This window comes from Tachysurus fulvidraco, chromosome 11 (assembly GCF_022655615.1).
Source record: "Tachysurus fulvidraco isolate hzauxx_2018 chromosome 11, HZAU_PFXX_2.0, whole genome shotgun sequence".
Lineage (NCBI taxonomy): Eukaryota > Metazoa > Chordata > Actinopteri > Siluriformes > Bagridae > Tachysurus > Tachysurus fulvidraco.
In genome coordinates this window covers 12,153,404-12,175,574 of record NC_062528.1, presented here as the reverse complement: position 1 = coordinate 12,175,574, position 22,171 = coordinate 12,153,404, and the positions used below count along the sequence as shown (strand labels likewise).

At 36.5% G+C, this 22,171-nt stretch overlaps 1 protein-coding gene and 1 long non-coding RNA gene across 4 annotated transcripts; one reads left to right on the top strand and one right to left on the bottom strand.

Moving 5' to 3' along the window:
- Positions 1–1,628: 1,628 nt before the first annotated feature.
- On the bottom strand, positions 1,629–4,007 carry LOC125145901. Its single transcript, XR_007144368.1, has 2 exons — positions 3,637–4,007; positions 1,629–2,195 (listed from the first exon to the last, which is right to left on the bottom strand). It is a non-coding gene; the product is annotated as an uncharacterized LOC125145901 (long non-coding RNA).
- cuedc1b (CUE domain containing 1b) lies at positions 3,158–21,826 on the top strand. Of its 3 annotated transcripts, XM_047820640.1 has the most exons (12): positions 3,158–3,449; positions 7,071–7,196; positions 12,003–12,627; positions 13,937–14,064; positions 14,915–15,041; positions 15,259–15,460; positions 16,436–16,486; positions 16,620–16,709; positions 16,802–16,895; positions 17,742–17,800; positions 18,016–18,085; positions 19,599–21,826. In XM_047820640.1, coding segments are annotated over exons 3-12 (1,158 nt in total). In that variant the 5' UTR covers positions 3,158–3,449; positions 7,071–7,196; positions 12,003–12,291; the 3' UTR covers positions 19,600–21,826. The 3 variants fall into 3 exon arrangements, with proteins under 3 accessions (XP_047676596.1, XP_027003557.1, XP_047676595.1); XM_027147756.2 differs by lacking the exon at positions 7,071–7,196 and having other exon boundaries at positions 3,160–3,449; XM_047820639.1 differs by lacking the exons at positions 3,158–3,449; positions 7,071–7,196 and adding an exon at positions 8,481–9,547.
- Positions 21,827–22,171: the final 345 nt, after the last annotated feature.

The following is a 22,171-nucleotide window of genomic DNA, read 5'->3' as shown; positions in this document are numbered from 1 at the left end:
TTTAGTTCTGCTCTGAATAATCTATTTCACAAAACATGCTTAGTCAACAAGACGAAATAATATGTGAATATACACAAATTAACCAGTGGTTAAGGTATGTTAATAAAATTTTTCCAGATTCAGGAAGTATGTAGTCTTATGACCTCATCTGTATATAAAACAGTCTTGTGCTGAATATTAGTTGCTGTTTGCAATTCAAATCATTTGTTGAGATTAATTTCTATGTATTTGAAACCGGTTAGCATTTGTTAACATTAATGCTTGTTGCAAAAAAAAAACAAAAAAAAAACGTAGGCATTGATGTGTCAGTTAAAGGTAGGGTCTCCGATTTTTGAAAGCCAATGTCGACATATAAAATCACCAAAACAAACATGCCCCTAACCCAAATGGGTCCCACCCCTGTACTGATAGCTCCGCCCACACATACATGTACATACGCAACCCAGGCAACTAACGGAAAGAAAAGTGTCTTTATCATAGCTGAAGGGAAGAAAAATACGATTGCATATAAACAAACAAGCAAAAATGACACAGAAGCATAATCATGCAAAGGACGGCATGTATTAGTTCTGTAAAACAAAGCAAAACCAACATTACTCACCTATCAAGAAGGAAAAAAACAACCTTGGCGTCTTAAGTAAAGTTGGCCGAATATACACAGATTCGCGATTCCTGAGACAATAACTCCCGAGCTAAATGTTGTTACTACACAAATAACACCTCTTTTCCATCGTAGTAATGTAAAGATGTGTTGTTTTATCCTGGTCGAGGTTCTGAAAGGATTTCGCAGTCAACGCAGAGCTAAATAAAATGTTTCATGACGCTCCCTTGATTAATACTAAATCACTGCATGCCCAATTTTAATTTGTGTGTTAATAAAAGCTTACTATCAATACATGTGAACTTTTGCTCTGCAGCTGAGGTCTCGTAAGTGACGTGTTTCTGTTCTGTTGTATTGTCAAAGATTTGCGATTCCTGAGACAATAACTCCTGAGCTAAACGCTGTTACTGGCAAAACGCGGTTTTAGTTGCCTCTTTACATTACTACGATAGAAAAGAGGTGTTATTTGTGTAGTAACAACATTTAGCTTGGGAGTTATTGACTCGGGAAACTACAATCTGTGAATATGCAGCCAACTTCCCACTCCTTCAGTTCTCTCCAGCGCTGGAAGACTCATCCTATATTAACACGGGTCCTACTTCTTGCCTTATCGTAAGCCTTTCTTCGCTTTCTTTCTTTGCTTTTATCCTCCATGTCAATGTAAAAACTCTCTCTCCGCACATATTGACAAGACCCGCCCCTTTCTGCTCATTAGCTACACGTTTGTTTTGATTGTTGTTTAGTTTTCGGCCCGACTCAGTTTTCTGAAGCATTTCTCAAAAATCGGAGACCCTACCTTTAACTACTTCCTTCCCAGACTTTACATTGTGGCAGTACTAAAGATTTAGTTACAATAGAACGTAGTGTACATTCATAATATTGGTGCCATAATATAGGAGTACATCCTGGAATTTGCATGAATTGCTTAATTCTTCTGGGTTTAACTTTGCAAAGAAGAAACTCTTCACATCCCCACACACCTTATCAAAGTTATATTTATGTTGCTTATTCTTCTTAGACAAAAATGTATCAGAATCACAATCAGGTTTATTGGACAAGTGTGTTGACACACAAGGAATTTGAGTTTGTGACTCTCAAAAGTACAGACATAATTAACACTTTACTATCAAGACAAGATAATACAGTAGGGTGACCAAACACACAAAGTAAACAAAAAGAAAGAAAGTACTGTAGAGAGATTCGTGCCCAGGCATGTAACTCCTCGTAACTCCTCCTAGGGCTTTCAAGCCACATGCACCAAAATCAGACAGGTTGCTATTACTTTTCTAAGCATTCCAAGTTCCAGTTCTCACGGTACCGGGTTTAAAAATGGTCTTTTTTTGCCATAGACACCCATTTTAAACTTTAAAGGTTTATAACTCGATCTATCTACACCACGAGTATCCGGAGTTATTGTGTCACGGGTATGCGAATGGCGTCACGTGCAGCCCTGCCCCAAACTAAAAAATGACTACAACATGGGACATATCAAAACACTCAGCACAATGTGGGGTACTGCGTCACAGGTATTCGGGTGACGTCACACGCTCGTATCCGCTCGCCTCCAAAAGTATTGGCACCCCAGCACACCTCTCTGAAAAGCCAACATCAACGTTTTTAACGAGGAACTTTACAAATCTAGTTTTTATTGAGCTCTTACAGGTATTCTGACTAGTCAATTGAATTATACAGGTTAAATCTAAAAGATTTAACAAGCCAGCCTTCTTTTTAAAGGTTTAAGGACCTTAACATAATATGCATTAATAAAACCACACAGTTTTGCAGCAAGAATTTCAGGAAAATAAGAAATAAGTTTGTCGTGAAGAAGTAGAGGGGTAAACTTTGGGGACAGGGATGTATTTGATGTGTGTGTCCACTAGGCAGCTGTCTGCTCCTTTGTTCCTCTGAATGTCTGATTTTAACCCCCACAGTCTCTTCTTGTGTTTGATTCTCTCTCTCTCACACACACACACAGACACACACACGCAGTGGGACTCGGGCAATGAGAAGTACACACACATGCAGTGGGACCCAGGCAATGAGAAGTACACACACAGACACACACGCAGTGGGACTCAGGCAATGAGAAGTACACACACACACACACAGAGTGGGACTCGGGCAATGAGAAGTATACACACACAGTGGGACACGGGCAATGAGAAGTACACACACACAGACACAGACACACACAGTGGGACTCAGGCAATGAGAAGTACACACACACAGACACACACACACAAGCAGTGGGGCTCGGGCAATGAGAAGTACACACACACAGACACAGACACACACACACGGTGGGACTCAGGCAATGAGAAGTACACACAGACACACACACACACGCAGTGGGGCTCGGGCAATGAGAAGTACACACACACAGACACAGACACACACAGTGGGACTCAGGCAATGAGAAGTACACACACACAGACACACACACACAAGCAGTGGGGCTCGGGCAATGAGAAGTACACACACACAGACACAGACACACACACGCAGTGGGGCTCGGGCAATGAGAAGTACACACACACACACACACACACACACACACACACACACACACACACACAAACACACAGGGACTCGGGCAATGAGAAGAAAACACACACTCACACGCACGCAGTGGGACTCGGGCATTGAGAAGTACACACACGCGCGCACGCAGTGGGACTCGGGCATTGAGAAGTACACACACACACACACAGTGTGTATCAGTGACCGTTTAAACCCATCCCTGTTCCTGTGCAGCTTAATTCCGCTGACGGAAACGAGGCTTAATAGTGCATATTCTTCTCGGCTAAGTGTAAAGCTGAGGCTGCGCCGCTCACCAGCTGCTCTCACAGTAAGTAGCCGTGTGTTTGGATGTTAGCTTGCTAACCTTTTATTGACAGGGTTTCTCAACGTGCTGCTCTTATTGTTACTGACTATTTCATTCCTCAGCTCCGGCTGCAAAATGAACAGCGTTACACAATATATACATTTATTTATATTTATATATTTGTGTTAATTGTAATGTATTTATTTTTTACCACACGACTCTCTTTAAGCAGAAGTCCTGCGTGTGTTGAGCTTCTTGTAAATGTCCAGCTCGAATCGTGAGGCCTCTCTTCATAGTGACATTCACACTGCTTTATCTTCTAACTAAAAATTAAGCAGCATCTATAATTTAACCAGAAATGTGATTTTGGTCGATGCCTTTTTTGTTTTTTATAAACAAACCTTGTAGGTTACATAACTGCTAATATCAGTTTACAAACGAATCTCTTCACTTTCCAAAAGTCCCTATGCTGAATTCCAAATGTATTATAATGGAATTAGTAGTGCCCTAAATAGGCTACAGGAGCAATTATTTTAAACTCCTATATAGTGCACTCATGTAGGGAGTATGGAGAGGTTTGGACTTCAGCCTTTGTCCCTGTTGGGGAAACCAATGCTAATGCTAGCTTAGTGAAATATCCAAGTGTTTGTAGTGTAAAATGTAGCCTCTTATCTTTACAGCACTGGAAAATGGACAAAGCTAAACCATTTTAATTAATCTAACAGATTTTAATCTAACAGGTACAAGTAAAAAAGTACTTCTGTCACTCTGAGGTCTAGTTTATCCTTTGATAGGAGTTTTCCACTTATGTTGTTGTTGTTGCTGCTTATAGAATGTGCTGTCCATAATAGTTATATGAGCTATTATCAGCTCTGTAGTACATTCCCCTTTTTTCTTTATGTCCTTCTTATGTTTCCCCTTCGTGAATTCCACTTATAAAGAATGGCAAAAGTTACTATTAACCCAGTCTTGGTTGGATCATTAGGCTTGTTATTTATTTATTTATTTATTTATTTATTTATTTATTTGGGGGGGGGGGGGCGGCTTTGAATTCTATTTTTAAAGTGCATTAAAAATTAAAGCAGTCTTGTAATCTTTGAAGGACAGACAGTTGTTGCCACTCCAATCCCCATTGTAGGTTTATATATGGACAATGTCACTCTTTTCGTGCTGCTGAAAGATGCCCATAAAAAGTTTAGAGGTCCATCTGCGTACCATCCATAATCAGTAGAGGACATGGAGGATGAATTTTCCAATTATGCCTGCAACAGGAACGGGATGCGGGTGGAACCCTTTTGATAACCCTTCTATTCACTAAAGTTCAGTCCACTTCTTTTTTTTTTGTTTTGTTTTCCCAATTTAAACCTAATTGTAGTTCCTGGAAAGGAATACATGCTAAAATCTGTCATGCACATGACGCTGAGGCATCTCTTTTTTTAAGTTCTAACCACTAGGACCATTGTTAGTTTTAGTATTTTCTCCCATACTTATTTCTACATTTTGCAAGAAGGAATTAAATTCTCCTCTTGCCATTCTTTTCTGCCTGTTTCCTGTTATTTTCCTTTCCCGTGGTTTCAAGTTCTTATTTTCATTTTATTTCACTTTTTCATCGTGGTTCATCCTATTTGCTTTGTATAAAATTCTGGAGTAATATTTGTTAATTCGTATAATCTGGCATATGACACTGGAACAAAAACTAATTCCATATAATTATTTATTTCTCTATCTGGCCATTTTTCTTCCAGGGCTTTTACGTTTTCAGTTATTTGTGTCGACTTGGAAGGACTCCATTATAGAAGACTAGAATTTTACATCTCTGTTAGGTTTCTCTTTTCAAGGAGACATGAATTGGAGTGTCTCTTTTCATACTACTGAACCAGGGCTTTACCATGAATTGCTTTATGCCAGTTAATGCAATCAGTTAAAGATGAATGCATGTGAAAGTTCACTTTACTGCTCAAATGAAAACAAACAAACTAGGACAAGGATGTGGAATTTAGACAGGGACTGAACTTCTGAAGTTATCAAAGATGGGCTAAATGTACTTACTGCAAAATCTTCCTTAAATAATAGTCAGAGGCACAGAGGGACTATCATTAAGTCACTGTCTCTTTTTTTTCCTCTCTTCTTTTTCTAGTACTGCACCAGTCCATTTCATTACAGCTTATAAACCTTTTGCACATTTTCCCTTATCCTGGATTCCACTGTTGTGCAGGGTTATCTTTATTTCTAAAATCTTACAGCAGTACATCAGTCTTTAAGTCATGTACTTCTGTATGTCATTATATTCTGTCTTAGCTTTGTTTTGCAGTCATTTATTTTTTGCCCAGGTGCCAAGAGGATACATTAGAGCAACATGGTCTGTGTGGAGAGTGTCAAAAAACAGTGTGGATGCTTTCCAAGATCTTTCCCATCAGTCTGTTCAGTAAATGAGTTTAACAGTCATTCACATTTCTGCATCTTGCTGCTCTTTTTATGATGACCATGAAGTCCAAAACAAAGGAAACCTCACATGTAATAGCAAATCAGTAAAACCAAAAACAATTTAGGAAGACGTTAATGTAAAAGCAAAGGGAAAGGGTGGGTCCATATAGAACATCAAATGCTGGTTTCTGATTCACATGGCATGTGAATATCACAAGGAAAAAGGCTTGGATGTTTTCCAGTCTGTAGTCTAATGAAAATGATGTAATGCTAAGTTACTTATTGTGGTGTGGAGTAATTTCTTTAATAAATAATTCAGGTAGATTCTTAGCATTCCTTCTTTCAGGTAGGTTTTCAGCATTGACGAGCTCAATGATAAAATAATGTTTTGAAAAGCTGACAGCACATCTGAAATAACATCATAAAATGCTGTTGATAAAAAAAATATTAGAATGAATAAAGTTCGCTTGTAGTCAATCATCAACAATCTGTCATGTGATGGTCAATAAGAAAGGGCTACCGTTTCCATTTTGAGCTAAAGTTGGTGTGGGTTTTTTGCTTCTTTTTTTTTTTTTTTTGCCATTTCATTTTTTGTTTGTGAATACGTTTTTACACTTACAGGCCATTCTTTCACTCTATTTTTACCGAATGTTTGATCAGTTTGTTGTTCATACCATATTACTTACTCTTGTCCTATTTTAGTGTCCTGGCACTCAATCTAGCACAATACCCAAGTTTAAATAAAATGTGGTATTTAATTTTTGCAGCGTATGTAAAAATCCTGTTTCTGTATTTCTCCGTGTTTTTTGCTCTTGCTGCTTTGTTCCTGTTGATAACTTCCTTCTCTCACAATTTCTGCTTTTGCTGAGGTATTACTGTTAGAATTTACTTAGAATTCTCGCTTCCTCAACATAGCTTTGGTTTTGACACCAAACAACTTTAGGGTCAACAGATGATCAATAGACAAGACAACACATTTAAAAGGTTTTCATCAAGACTGAATAATTTTGCTTGATTTTCCAATTCATGTCTACTTATGGAATTCAAGCAGTTTTTTTATGGATTGTAATGTGATATGCAGTCTGTAAATATCTGCCAGTGATGTAATCTACATGGTCTAACATTATGTAAGTGGCATCCTTCTCCCATAAAGCAGATCCTAATAGTTCCCTGGTGTGTGTGTGAAAACTGACCTTATCCGCTCTGTTTTGTCTTTGACAGCTGTTGAAACATGCTGATCTGTAGCCTGTTTGCAGATCCAGGAGGCAGGATTGGTGTTCCCAGCTGGGAATGCGCACATGACCTTGAGCTGGCACTGATGTTAAAAAATTATAGAATGGAATTAATGTAAGCAAAAACGTTAAAAGAAATCGATGTGCTGGACTGAGAGCGAGCGTAGTGTGTTATTGTTCTTCTGAGATTTTTTGCTGTAATTGTGATCTAGGATTTGGCTAGGGATGCACATGCTGATTGTCCATAATTCTTTAGCGCAAATAAAAGTTAGAAATGGGTTAAAATCCAGTGCATCTGTTAACCTGATGGTTAATGGTGATGCTGGCAAAGTTTCTGTCAAGATCTGCATGGTATTAAATACTCCAACATCTGGCAAAGTCTCTTGGCCCACTGATGGACTACAGACAGGATGTGATGGGGTTTTTTTCCTTCTCCCATAACTCGCACACTGAATCTCTGCTTTTTCTAAAGTAAGGAAGAGGTCAACCATAAGTGGTGGATGAATAGGCTGAATTTTAAATTTACTGTCTCATGATGATTGAGGCATGAGGCTGATTTTTTATTTATTTATTTTTTGATTGTTTCTGGTCCAAGCAGTTTGAACAACTTAATTTGAGTCTGTCAAAAGCCCCAGCATACTCAGGCTGTGTTTAAGTACTCAGTAACTTAACTGTTTGTTGTTGCACAAAATATGCTGTGATATGCCATAGCCCTACATTATTTTCTCTTTGCAATTACTCTTTCAATTATTTAATTTAGTAATTATTTAGATTAAATAAATGTTTTGTCTCAAACAAAACCAGCAAGGACTGCTGAACTACACAAATTTCACACAAAAGCAGGTTTGTTAGTCTGATCCTTATAAGCAGTCATAAATTAATGGAGATTATGAATTGTGTGCAAATCAGTTTTAAATTCACTTGATGCTAAACTGCTATCTGAGCGTCAATAATGGGACTAGTAAGCTGAAGTACGAGGTATGATCATTTCTCTCATGACAAACCAGGTCTTCCCTTGTGACAACATGGTGAAGGTTTCTAGGCTCCACTGCTGAGTTGGAAAGGTGGATAGAAGGAAATACTGTAGTTATATGCCATAAGATTGTAATAACAAAGGAGGCACTTGTATTTCTTTCTGTGTGTAAGTTTTGTATCCTGTAGGTTCCTTTGTTAACAAAGCTAAAATGGAAAAAGGCAGACAAATTGGAGAAGCTGAGACTTTTCTCTAAAGGTAGCAAAATCTCCCCTTCCTGTTTCTTTAATAAGTTAAGACTTAAGACTTAATAAGTTAAATTAATAAATTAATGTTTAGCATTGGCATGGTGCCGTTTTTGGTATTTAATGAGAATTATTCTGTTTTTATCAGATGTTTTATTTTATTTATGTTGCAGCACCCGGGGAGCAGTTGGGGGGTTCGGTGCCTTGCTCAAGGGCACCTCAGTCGTGGTATTGCCGGCCCGAGTCTCAAACCCACAACCTTATGGTTAGGAGTCAAACTCTTTAACCAGGCCACGACTTTATGAGGTCATGGTTCTGTGAAGGACACTTGAGTTCTTACACAACAACCTTGGCAAAAGGACCATGCTTTGTGCACAGGGGCATTGTAATGCCGGAACAGGTTTGGACCTCTTAGTTGCACTAAAGGGAAATTATAATGCTACACCATGCAAATACATCCTACACAATAGGCCAACGGATGGGTGTGATGGTCCACATACTTTTGGCCATGTCGTGTGTTCTGTAAGCATGTAGTGTGAGTCATTTTTTGTTAGTGTGCTCTTTGGCATCTTCTTTTTCATTTCCTCTTTGCAGGGGACGTCTGTCCATATTTGGAACAAAGAGAAATTAAAGTTTCAAAGGAAAAAGCAGAAGTCGGTTTAATTTTCACATTTTAAAGTCACATTTTTATGTGATATGAAAATGTATGGGGAATTCTAAGGGAAATCATTATTAATCAATCTTGAGTTTTAGAAACCTTTTTCTCTAAAGGCATTTTTTCGGTGTTGTGAGGGTATCATACTCTCTGACCAGAATGATTAATTCGATGGAGTTCAGAGGCCATTAGGGATCTCACACAATATATTTTGATTCCTAAATCTCCTTACTACTCTCAAGCCCAGGCAACTGCAGCTTGTCTCACAGCTTGCCTCACAACCTCAAAACACAGACTACATATTCTCATTTTGCATCCTGTTTACATCACAAACATGAGGTTGGCAAGGCTCACTGGGACCTGGCAGTGCCATGTGGGCCTGGCTTCGGCTCAGCCTGGCTTATTGTTTCCCCAGAGCCGGGATTTCTCTACCCAGTACTGGGAAAGGGAGGAGAGGGAGACTGAAATGTCCAGGGGAGCAGGACATTACAAGGAAGTTTCATTGGACTCAACCATTTTTTTTATTCCCCTGGACATGAAAATGACTTTGGAGAGATTCTGTTTCAGCAAATTACTGTATTAGATAAGTGAAGGTAAAACTAAATGCACTGTTGTGTTGGTTATGATACTTCTTCTTTCTGAAGATGAACTTTTAAAAGTCATCTGTTTGTAAAGTGTGAACTCAGTATGTGCTCAATAATTACTATAAATCAGTCAAAATACAGTATGTATAACATGGTATTTTATTGTGTAATATATTGAGTTGCGTACAATCATACACATGAACATGTTAATAGATTTTCCATACTGTTGAATGTAGTGCTGAACATCTCAGTTAAGTGGCTATATTTCATATTGTAAATTATCTTTTTAGATTTTAATTTTTTGTAGCTATCCAAATACCAGATATGTTTACTATCTTTACTTGCTTTAAATTAATTGCACAGATGTATCTCTTAGGAAAATGATACCATGCATTTTTTTCCATAGTGGTTAATTACCTAGGGCACTTGGCACTGCAGCTGTATTGTTTTGTGCCAATAAGATGTAGGCTAATGCAGAGGTTTACTAGCCTAACTTGCCTATTGTTTATATGTAACTTGCCTTGTAACTTAGGCTTATTACAAATCTGGGCCAGCTGTCATCTTAATTAATCTCAGCTCAACTCTCACTCTTGTGTGACCTGTACCTTGCATTATTAATAAAATGTAATTAATATAATATGTCAGACACAGTGTTGGTCTATTCCATTGGTCTACAACTTTTTTTCATCAAATCATGTCCTTGCTTCAGTGACCCCATTTTGATTTTGCCTAAAATATGTTACATTTGTAATGTGTTACAAATCTATATATAAGTGTACATTTGTAATGTTGTGTTACAAGTGTATATATAAGTGTACATTTGCTACACTTTAGTGATTGGACAGTGGTCCCTCATCCATAGTGGCAGGTGGGGCTTTAGGACTCTATGCCATTTATCTTAGCTGTTCAAGAAATATGAATCTTCATCACGCCATACTTAAATTATGTGAAAGTGTGATTTAAGTCAGTGTTTTCTTGTGGTTGCTGCACAATCATTTTTCCCTTTTTCATCGTTATTATTGCTCTATGATATTGCTTTTATTATAGTGACAAAAAATGGGAACTACAATAAATGCTAATAGAGGTCCTCTGCGGAAGGAATCAGTGCCTCTTGCTTGAGGGAGGAGTAGTGGACATGGCCATAAGGGTTGGCAGTGTCACACTTTTTTAATTGGCAAACTGGCCTAGTTTAAACCAAGTTTTATAGCAAGTAATCAGAATTAAATCGAATACATTTCCACAAAGTTAAAGTGTAAGTGCTGAAAGTGTGTCTAGGATGTACAGAATTGTAAGACATATTGCAATGTTTAGCAGAGGAATGGGGGATTATGGAGTGGATACATATATCCAAGGTGCCATGAATTAAAAAATTCCTTTTTTTTTTTTTTTTTTTTTTTTTAAATTTAAGATTAGTTTCAGAACTATTGTGTGTGTTTTTATGTAGTGGTCTGGAAATTTGCTGAAACCTAACCTAACAACCCTGGTTAATGGCTCTTTTGTGTGCACCTCCCTAGTGATGGTAAACACCTCCTGCATCAAACAGTAAAACATGGGTATGTTAAAACTGACTCAGAATGAGCTGTTGGACTGTATGCTGGATGACTTTATTATAGTCAAATTCAACTGTGAGAGATATTTGTTTTTGTTTATTTATTGTGGCTGTGCTGTTATTAATGTCATCCTGTCCAACCAATAGCTGTGATCTACTTCTGTTATAATTATATGGCTTTTACTATAGTTGTATTCAATTGGTATTCAATTAATTTTTTGTACATTTTAAATTTTTGTTTTTACAAAGTTTGATTTTTACATCACAGAAACTTGCCATTTGTACAGGGGTGTGTAGACTTTGTATAGCTATCAGAAAGAGCTTTATTGCCAAGTATGATTTCACAAACCAGGAATTTGTTTTAGTGTCTTATGCTTCCAGTACACAGAGACAACAAAGTGAGATTACCAAAAAAAAAATACATGTGTAAAAATAAATAAATAAGTTGTATGTATGGGTTGTGCTATGGATGGTAGAATGGAATAGAATAGAATGAGATTCAGGGATGTACTAGGATGGAGATGGTAACAATTAAATGTAAGGTTATTGCATCATGGTGGGAACATTTAACATCCAAGGATGAATATCTATTGTAAAATCCAAGGATGAGTTGCTAAAGAGATGCTCCTCAGGTAATATTAATCTGCACAGTTTTTTTCAGTTTTCATGCTGTTTAATCAGCTTGTGGAGAAGGTGACTCATTAGAGTTTTTTTTTTTTTTTTAACTGTCTTTCCATCTGTTTTGCTCTCTGGAGAGCTTCTGTTCAGTAACAGTTTATTGATTAGTTTGAAGACACCAGGAATATTGAACAAAAACTGCAAACAGCAAACTTTCTTGAGCAACCCAATGTAGTTCTTTATGTCTTTTGCTAAATTGTCTCTTAATCATTTTAATTTCCATTCTACCTTTTACAGGACCTGATGAAGACCCACTTTATTGGAAGCATTTGGAGTCTTGGACCAGAATATGTTGAATGCCATTGTTCTTCCTTGAAGTGACTGAGTTACTGCTATATTGGATGCAGTTGAAAAAGCAGAATAGGACTAAATATGCTTTCTCTTGCCCCAGAGGACTAACTGAATTGTGCAGAGATGAAACAGTGAATAGGATTGAAAAGCTGTCTTGCTCTGTGAAAAATACAAGTAGGAAAGAAAAAAAGTTGGAATTTGTGCCATCGTTTTCTGTGTGGCCTAGTTGGTCAATATGACAAGTTTGTTTCGACGGAGCAGCAATGGTGGCTCTCGTGGAGGAGGAGGAGCAGGAGCAGGTGGAGGAGGATCAGGTGGAGGAAGTGGAGGATCGACCACAGGTGAACTGAACAACAGTAGGCCTAACCGACAGGTGCGGCGGCTGGAGTTCAACCAGGCCATGGAAGACTTTAAAACCATGTTTCCCAGCATGGACTATGAGGTTATCGAGTGTGTGCTACGCTCCAACAACGGGGCTGTAGATGCAACCATTGACCAGCTTCTTCAGATGAGCATTGATGACAATGCATCAGATGACAGCTCAGACTCTGATGACAGCATCCCACCTGAGGTAGCACAACACACACTACACACTGTCAGACTACATAATGTTGGACTACAAAATCTCTCAAGCCACAGAAGTCAGTTTGTGTCAGATGTACTTTTACCATCCTCACTTGTCATTTTATACATACATTTACATGTATACAGTTTACATGAGTAAAAGAATAAATTAAAAATAAATGTACCCTAACTACTCAATTACACTTACAATGGATTTCAGGCCTTTTAACTACTCATCGCATATCACAAAACCATGAATAATATATTTTTTTGGCAAGCAACAAACGCTCTCAATTGCGTTTCTGTGCATTCTTGCATTATTCATTAAATCCAGTCTATTAAATCCAGTCCAGTCAAACCCTTACTGATTTGTAAGGCCATTCCAAACAGACTTTTTTTGCAGATTGATTACAATTTTGTCTTAAGAAAGAGAGCATCTTATGATTGGATCACACTGGATTTGCCCTTCAGAAAATGAGATATGACTTCACATATACATATATTTGTCATTTACACATTTGTGTGTAATTATGATACATATTAAGGCCCTTATTGCTCCTCATATATTATTAATGTTACATTATTGAAAAGACAGAACTAAATCTTATGGAAAAAATCATACAAATTCAAACACAAGTAACGTGGTTCGGTTTTATATAACTTAACATATATAAATGTTTGCACACCCCTAAAAAATTTGTACATGCAGCATGTGCTTTTGTCATTCTAAAATCTAATCTAATATTTCTGTCACCATAGGTTAGTCATGCCTTTTCCCCACTACCTCAGTGTTCTAAAGAACTTGATATTATCTCAAGCCTGTAAAACTGGCAAAAAAACGACATTTAGTCAGAAACACCATGAAATAGAAGTGATAAAGCTGGAGATTTATTCTTGAGATTTATATCTTTTAAATAAGAATAATAAGAACTATATAGTACTTATATATAGTAATTATGTATAGTTCTGAATTTAAAAAATTCTCAAAGTCCTTGCAGGTGTGGAGAGATTGTCAGAGATAGTCTGTCTTTGGCTCTGCCTTTTTCACACATTTTTTATCTTTCTTCTATTTTTCAAAGCTTACTCAAGGCCATGATTCACGTGATTCATCCGATTTGAAAATTGTTTCAACCTCTGACAATTTAATATTATTAAAATAATTGCACATGCATTTGTATGTTGACATAGTTGTAGGGTTTTAATTCCATTTCAAGGACTTTTATGATACAAAACACTGTAAGGAAAAAAAAAAGCAGGTTTTGTTTTATATCTTTGAAACCCAATGGTATATCCTTCTTATGTCTCATCTGTGTCAGATTCTGGAGAGGACCCTCGAACCAGACAGCTCAGATGAAGAGCCACCTCCAGTCTACTCTCCACCCACATATGACATGCACATATTTGACAGGAAATATCCAAATGCCCCACCCACTCCTCCCCCCAGGTAAAAAAGGAAAAAAAGATGAATAATGTGTAACATGAGAAATGTTGCATGCAATTCTAATTTATAGTTCTTTTGATTCCAAAATAAAAAAGTAAGATTGCTTTACATATTTGGCTTGGGGTTTAATAGGGATAGATCATGCATTACTCAGTTCTTTTCTGCTCTTTCCTTACTGATGCCCCCTGGTGTTCAGGACGCATACTGCTGAGGCACTTTTTCTAGTAAAAGGTTGCTTGTTATCCGATGAAAAATATACAGGAAGATGGATTTTTTTATGATTAAATGGTGGTAAATTTATTTCTACCAGCGTGAGTCAGTTATTTGTATGGTAAAAGCAGCTAGAGCAAACAAAAATACTTGAACTTAAAAAAGTATTAAATTAACAAATACATGTGTGTTTGCACTGAGTTTTTGTATGTGAATGTTAACTTCTCCATTATTTTATTAATTTGTTATAGTTTTGTTATTGTAGGCAAAATTCAAAAATCCTTTTCATGAAAAACAATTTTCATCTTTAATTCTGTCACAGCTATTATAAACTGGTCAACCAAACAGTTAGTATTAACTTAAGCACTTTTGCTTGTCCGTCTATATGATGCTCTGGTTTTGTAGTGTAATAATCATGCAGTTGCATTTACTGTTGTTACTGTGACTTTTTATGAGTTGGTGGAAAAACTCCTAGATCTTGAAGTTCTTTGGCTTCTGTTTGGGTCTGTTGCTCTTGTTGAGTGTGTACTGGAAACTCATCCATTCACATCTGTTAATTAACACTGTTTATTTGCGTATTCATTAAAAGCCAAAGCACAAGTTGAAATAAATACTGTATGTGAAAATCACATAAATATTTCAGGTTTGAAGTGCAGCCTTCAGTGGGACAGCAGCACACGCAGAGTTACAGGAACTGGAACCCGCCTTTACTCGGAAACCTGCCTGATGACTTCCTTCGAATCTTACCCCAGCAGTCAGATAGTATACAGGTGCCAAATTGGACATTTACCTCATAAAAAAGTGTTTATTATCCCTCAGAAAAAAGTGTTTATTAAGTGTTAAAATTAAGTGTGATCGTTTTAATTTTCTTTTGTTTCAACATATTATTTTCTTCTTGTAAGAATTTCTCCTCCTGTAAGAACAGCATATGTGCCTTAATTTTCTTCTAAAGTGTTCCATTTTTTATTGTTTTGCTATTATATTTAGAGCTCTCAAAGCAGTATTCGTAACCCCTCATCCTCCCTGGCATCACTCCCTGAGCAGGCTGCCTGTGCTGCTGGAGCATCTGAACAGGAACGCAAACTCAAACAATATCTGGAAGATGAGCGTATCGCTCTTTTCCTTCAGAACGAAGAGTTCATGAAGGAGCTGCAGCGCAATCGCGAGTTTCTCGTTGCACTGGAACGAGGTACATAGTTTTTACTGCGCTGTGAGGTGTACACCAGAACACTGCTTTCACAAGTAGATCTTTCACACGTCAATGTGAAGCGCACATGAATGATAGGGCATTGCATTGAAATTGCACCCTGTAGTCAGTTTACAAGGTTCACAACAGTTGGATTATTGAAAGATCATACTGTGACATGGCCATCTGTCAGCCAATAGGAGGTATTGGGACAGAACTTCACGTAAGTGTAAAGCAAGATGGGGACATTTGAATAATTCAAAGGTCCAAATCTAAAGACAGCTCAGATAGCAATAAAATAGTTAACCAGTGTACTGTTGGTGCTGGCTTCTGTTTTTAGATGCTGCAACAATTTGAGACAGTAGCATATATAGAGTTTGAAAGAATATAAATGCTTTTAAAATTGTATTTCCGAACCAAACAAATGCAATATCAGCCAACGTATTTGCAGCTTAGGCATGTCCTTGTGAAAGTAGTTTACATAAGCCAAAAGTGTGTCCATTTAAATAGCCATAACAGAGCATCCCTCAGAGTATTGACTGATACAGACATCCTCACATCTGCTTTACATGTTTCAGTTTTATTTATTCAAAACCTCAGACATGACGGCAACATTGTTTAAAACGAGTTGTGTCGATTTTCCACTTCTGTGTTAATCATATGCATTTACAACATAAAAAATGAATCACAAAATCTCAATATGAAATATGGATAGAATATATTAATACAGTGTTTTAATACTATGTTCCCTTAAAAGCAGCAGGTTTTCAGACATGACTTTCATGTTTCTTGTACATGAACACATTTACATATGTATGAATGCTGTTTTACTCAATATTGCTTACTTTCACTTAACACTGCAGGCTGTATCTGTGTATATCGGAGTTAGAGCCTTGAAAAGTTTCTTTTTATTTTTGTCACATTTTCAAGAATGCAGAACACATTTTCGTTTCTAACACAAACCCATGTTTGTTTTAGATCGCCTGAAATACGAATCCAAGAAATCTAAGTCAGCTTCTAACTCTACAGGTAAATGTCTTACACTTGGTGTTGGATTTATGTGCTTTTATAGATGTGTGTACCATTTTGTGACATATCATAGATAATTAAAGGAGGAGGCAGCGAGCATTTTCAGTGACCTTGCATGTCATCCACATGACAGGTGAACAGTATATTCCTGGATCCTTTGAGGCATGCACAGTGGTGTCAGATGAGGCCCTGTTCAGAGACAAACTGAAGCACATGGGAAAATGTAAGACACTTTCTGTTGACCCAAAGAAATCACAGTTCAAATAATACACAGTATGATCAGTTTCTAATGTAACCGGAACATCTCTTCTACAGCAACCAGGAAAAAACTGTTTGAGATTGCCAGAGGGTTTTCAGAGAAGACAAAACGAAGAAAGACCAAAAGAAGGACACTCCTGAGACATCATTCATATCCTTCAAACCAAATATGGACATTTTAAAGATGACTACATATGGACTAGCAAATAAGAACCTCATTCATCTCCTCATTCTCCAATAACAGCATTATTTTTGTCAGGGTTGTGGTGGATCCAGAGACTGTTTCAGGAACACTGAGCCAGTTTATTGCAGTGTACCATGCAGATTCACAGTCAAACATTCATTCACACCTGGAGGTGTTTTAGAGTAGCCAATCAACCTTCTGTACCTGCATGTATTTGGGAGCTGAGAAAAAACACAGAACCCGGAGGAAATACACACAGATAGAACTTTGCATGTTTTTAGTGGCACGGTTCCATTTAAAACAAACCTGAAAATGTTCTGAATAGAAATAGCTGTGAATTTAGTGTTTGTTTATTTTTACTAATCTAGCCAACACTTACTGACTGACTACACTTATTTACCTCAGCTGGATGTTACTCGGATATTAACTGAAGCTCCAGTTATCTGATTAGCCTTTACTGCTGTCTACTGTTATATTTTTGTTACTATTCTAATGTAGGGGTGTCCAGTTTTATCTGGAAAGGGCAATAATTGGTGCAGGTTTTCATTCCCACAAAGCAGAAGCCACACCTGAGTCTAATGAAAGCCAAGATCAACTAATTATTCAGGTAGAATCAGGTGTGGCTCCTGCCTGACTGGGTATGAAATCCTGTACCCACATCGGCACTTTGCAGATAAGATTCGACACTCCTGTGCTAGTGGAAATGAATGTAATGCATGATTTTTTACAAAGTGTCCACCCTGGTGTTGCCGTCCAGTATATTAACAATAGTTGAGTATATTAATTAAAATGTTTGCTTTAACAATCTCTCAGACTGGGCACTGCAAACTCCACTGCAAATTTGCTGGATGATGTGGAAGGAAACCCCTGCGGTAAGAATACGCATCTACATTCTACACATCTATATATCTGTTATCACATCCTTCTACAGATCTATCTACATATCTATTTATACACACACCTGTATATACAGGGTAAGGTTTCAGCTCACAGGCATTTACACGTTGCGTGTATAATGGAATCAAAGGACAGAAGAGACATTGTTTGGTCACAAATCATATATGGAAGCTGTGTGTGTATGTTTTAGAGGAAGAGAGTCAGCTCAGAAGATTGGCCATGCAGGAAGAGGAGCGGCCCCAACGGGAAGCACTTTCATGGTGAGAGCTTGTCACTATTTAGAGAATGTAATCATATTTCTTGAAGATTATCAAACTTCATAGAAACGTCTTCATATTTGTACAAAGAAAGAAGATGAAAAATCTCTAACCTTTGACCTTAAAGAGGTATTGTGCTTAGCTTTTCGCTTTAATTCACATCTTTCGATTCTGTTTGAATAGAACTACGCTGTTTCCCTATGTCTTCTTTTAAATTGTAGAATTTACACCTAGTACGTTTTAAAAATATCTGGATTTGCATGACCTTTTAAGTAGTCTTAATTTACACAACTTTTCTTTCAAGCAATTCAGGTTGACGTGCTTATCAGTTTTTTATATCCAGAATCTTTTAACTTGCAATTAAATTTATTCTGCAAGAAAAACCACATGGACCCATAAAGCTGGGGTTTAAAATGATGATTATTATTAGGGGTCAAGCCCCGAAGGGGCGTATATCGTTCGTGTTGTTCTTATTATTATTCCTAATGAAGTCAATGGCAGCCCATAGAACCGTGCGTAGGAAAGTTATGAAATTTGGCACACATGTAGAGGCCAGTCTTAGAAGTTATTATAGCAACTTTGTTGTGTCTAGCTCAAACCCTCTAAACTCCACTCCAAAACAAATTGGGTTCGTTTTGTCACACTCACACTCACACACAAACACACACACATTTCGCAACGTTTCGTGACAGCGCTACCTAGTGGCCACGAGATTTTCACATTAAGTCCAGTATTTTACGAATGCAATGCTATATCGCTACGAAACTTGGTATGGTTCATCAGCGACATGTTCTGAGCGCATCTGATCAGCTTGACCCCGGAATCGCTGCTTGCAGCTATTATTATTATTATTATTATTATTATTATTATTATTATTATTATTACTACTACTACTTCTACTACTATTATTATTACTATTATAATACATTTTATTTGTATAGCACCTTTCATACATAAAATGCATGCATAACATATATAAAATGTAGCAATAAAAAATACTAAAATCAAATAATAAAACCGTACAAATAGTGTCAGAAAACCTGTTTACTAACATTAGCTTTGATATATGGGAAATGATAAAGGTATACTTAACAGTTTGGCCAGCAAGCTTAAAATCTCATATTTTCTTTCTCAATATGCAACTGAATCACTATCACTGATGTATTGACTTCCAGGAGTTCATGCTGGAACTTTTCACTTTAATGGAATTTGGTAGAATCTCTCACACAACTAAGCACTTAAGGGGTTAAGCACCTTGCTCAAGACTCCAGCAATGGCAGCTTGGTGGTGTTAGGATTTAACTCAAACTTCTGATCAATACTCCAACATTTTAACCACTCAGTCCTTATTTCCATTGAAGATAAATTGTAATGCTACAAAATTAAGAGGCATCCAATACAATTGTGTGCATCCAGGTTTGTGGCAGAAACGGCCAAAAATACAGTAGGTGTGATGGTATAGCAGAAAATATACTGGATTGAAATTTTCTTAACATGTTCTATTGATCACATTTCAGATCACTGCTCTCACCTGTTGCATTTAAAGTATTTGTGGTGAAAGCAGAGTAAACCATGGCAGACTACCTCTCTGTCTGTTTGGTTCAATGATAATGGTGCGAGCCACTCCGCCCCAGCTCCACGCTCACAGGTTTCCCTCATCACATGAAGGGACTAGAATTCAAAAGCAGCATTGTAACAAGTCTGAATGTTATATGCAATATTATTAACTGTATAATAACTGTGTTAATATATGATTTCATATGTAAAGCTGAACGATACAGTATTACATTTCTGTCTTCCCTGTTTAATGGTTAAAAAAAAATCTCAATTTGTGCTACTTTAGATGTATTCTTCATTTGATTATTTATGGTTTAAGAAGAATTTGGCTTGTTACATATAATTTTTATATCTTTGCAAAATATTTATGCAAAAATATTTATATTTCTTCCAACATATAGGTTGACCACACTGATGGTTATGTAACATTGGAAAGTTTATGTTGTCCAAAAATCCAATCGAATTATACAAAATTTGCCACATTTTTGCTTATGTAATCCATTTGTAAAAAAAAAAAAAAAAAAAACACCAAAATGCCTAGTTAAATGTGTACTAGGTGTACTAGTATTAGGTTTGAAATGTTTTTTGATGCTCATGATGATTCAGAACAAATGGCAAGTTCAGCCTCTGTCCAAGTGTCCTTTTATCCAGAAGACATGATTTTCTACAGATTCTCTACACATTCAGAGATGAAGCATTTTCTTGCGTAGCCAAATGATACTGTTACAATGCTTAAATAATTATTATTGTCAAAACATGTCTGTTATTCGCATTGTACATGGGAAAGGGCAATAATCTGTGAATGGACTTCTAATTCTACTTGCACTGCCACTCGCATTTCATAATCCTGTTAAGATACGTTTGTAGTTTTCCTTCGGGAAAGCTAACATTTAAAAAGCCAGTATTAATTTGACTCTAGCCATTAATACTTTTTCTTTCTGTTGTATTTGGATTTACCTGAAAAATATGTTGGAATACAAGGAACAAGGTGAAAGATGTTAGTTTACTGTGGTGTTGATATTTGACAAGATGATTTAATTTTGTTTCAAGCAATGTGATTTTATTGTAAGGGGAGATTATGAGAATGTCATCTAGTTTGTATTTTATTAGAAGCTAGCATAGCAGATACTCTGTGTTTTTTATCACTGGGTTTCTGTGAGTAGAGTCACAGGAATACTTTAAATTGTAATTTAGTGTTATTATGCAATTGATTCTTAGTAAATGTTACAAAGTATTATTGGGTTTTTGAGCAGAGAACATTTTTATAAATACCTTTTGGACCTTCATTTTGTTATTACTGGTTCTAGATAGCAGGTTTTCATTCATGAGATACAAGTTGATATAAAACATAAATCATACGAACAGAAATCCTATGTGATGCTCAAGATGTGAAAATATCCAATCCAATACTGATCATTGAAATGGGGTGGGACACTGTCATCTGAATATTGTAGTTTTCTTTTGACGTGTTCAAAAAAATTTAATTATATACATTTATTTATACAGTCTTTTAAAAACAGACTACCTTGATATATACTTGTTATACTTGTATGGTCATAAATACAGTTCATCCGCCATATGATCGGTGCACACTAACATATTTAATCTCTCAGGGAACTTGTTCTCATTTTACAATTTTGGTACAAGCACAGTTTCAATAAACATGGAAATAAATAGTAAAAAAAACAAAACAGTTTGAAAGCTTAATGTAGCACTGTCAGATATGCTTCATAACGCAATAAAAACTGTTGATCTAACCAAAAGATTGTTTAAAAATTTGTCAGTATTTGAGGATTCATTTGATTTCTTAGAGGTTATTTTCTTTTCCTTTCAGTATGTTAGTATGTCCTTGAGTTCATGTCTAGATTCTCACCAAAGTTACATTTGGTCTTCATAAAGGTTGATGTTTGGTTGAATTTACTTTATAGGTGGTGAAAGTTGTGAAGTAATGAATATTTTCTTAATGTTAATCTGGGTTAGTAAATTGACTTTGCAACATGAAGTGATTATTATTATTATTATTATGGAAGATTGTCATTTTTAATTCTAGGACTATGACTGTATTTGCACCACTAATAAATGTAATGATTCTATAACCCCTCTTACTCTCAACACTGTCTCCAGACAGAATGTTTTCTTACAGTCCTGTTACGCTTATTATTTAAAATGAATAAAATTGTTATGTTGCCTTGCTGTGTCATTATTTCTAAGACGTCCTATAGAGCTGTGTGCTGCCAGTAGGGGGCACTGCATTCACATAACATGTTTTAATTGCACAACAGTAGCTGTCCTGTGGTTGGTTATTGCTCTAGAAATTTCTCTACAAGCCTCAAATACAAAACATTATCTTTTGGGAATGTGTACAGTATTTCATATTAAATTAAATATAGAACGCTAACTAATTATCTCAACTGATTAAATGTTTTACAGGAACATAAGGTATATATATATTAAATAAAATAGAGATGTAAACATATGTACGGCATGTAATATATAGGTATATATGTAAACATATGTACAGTATGTAATATAT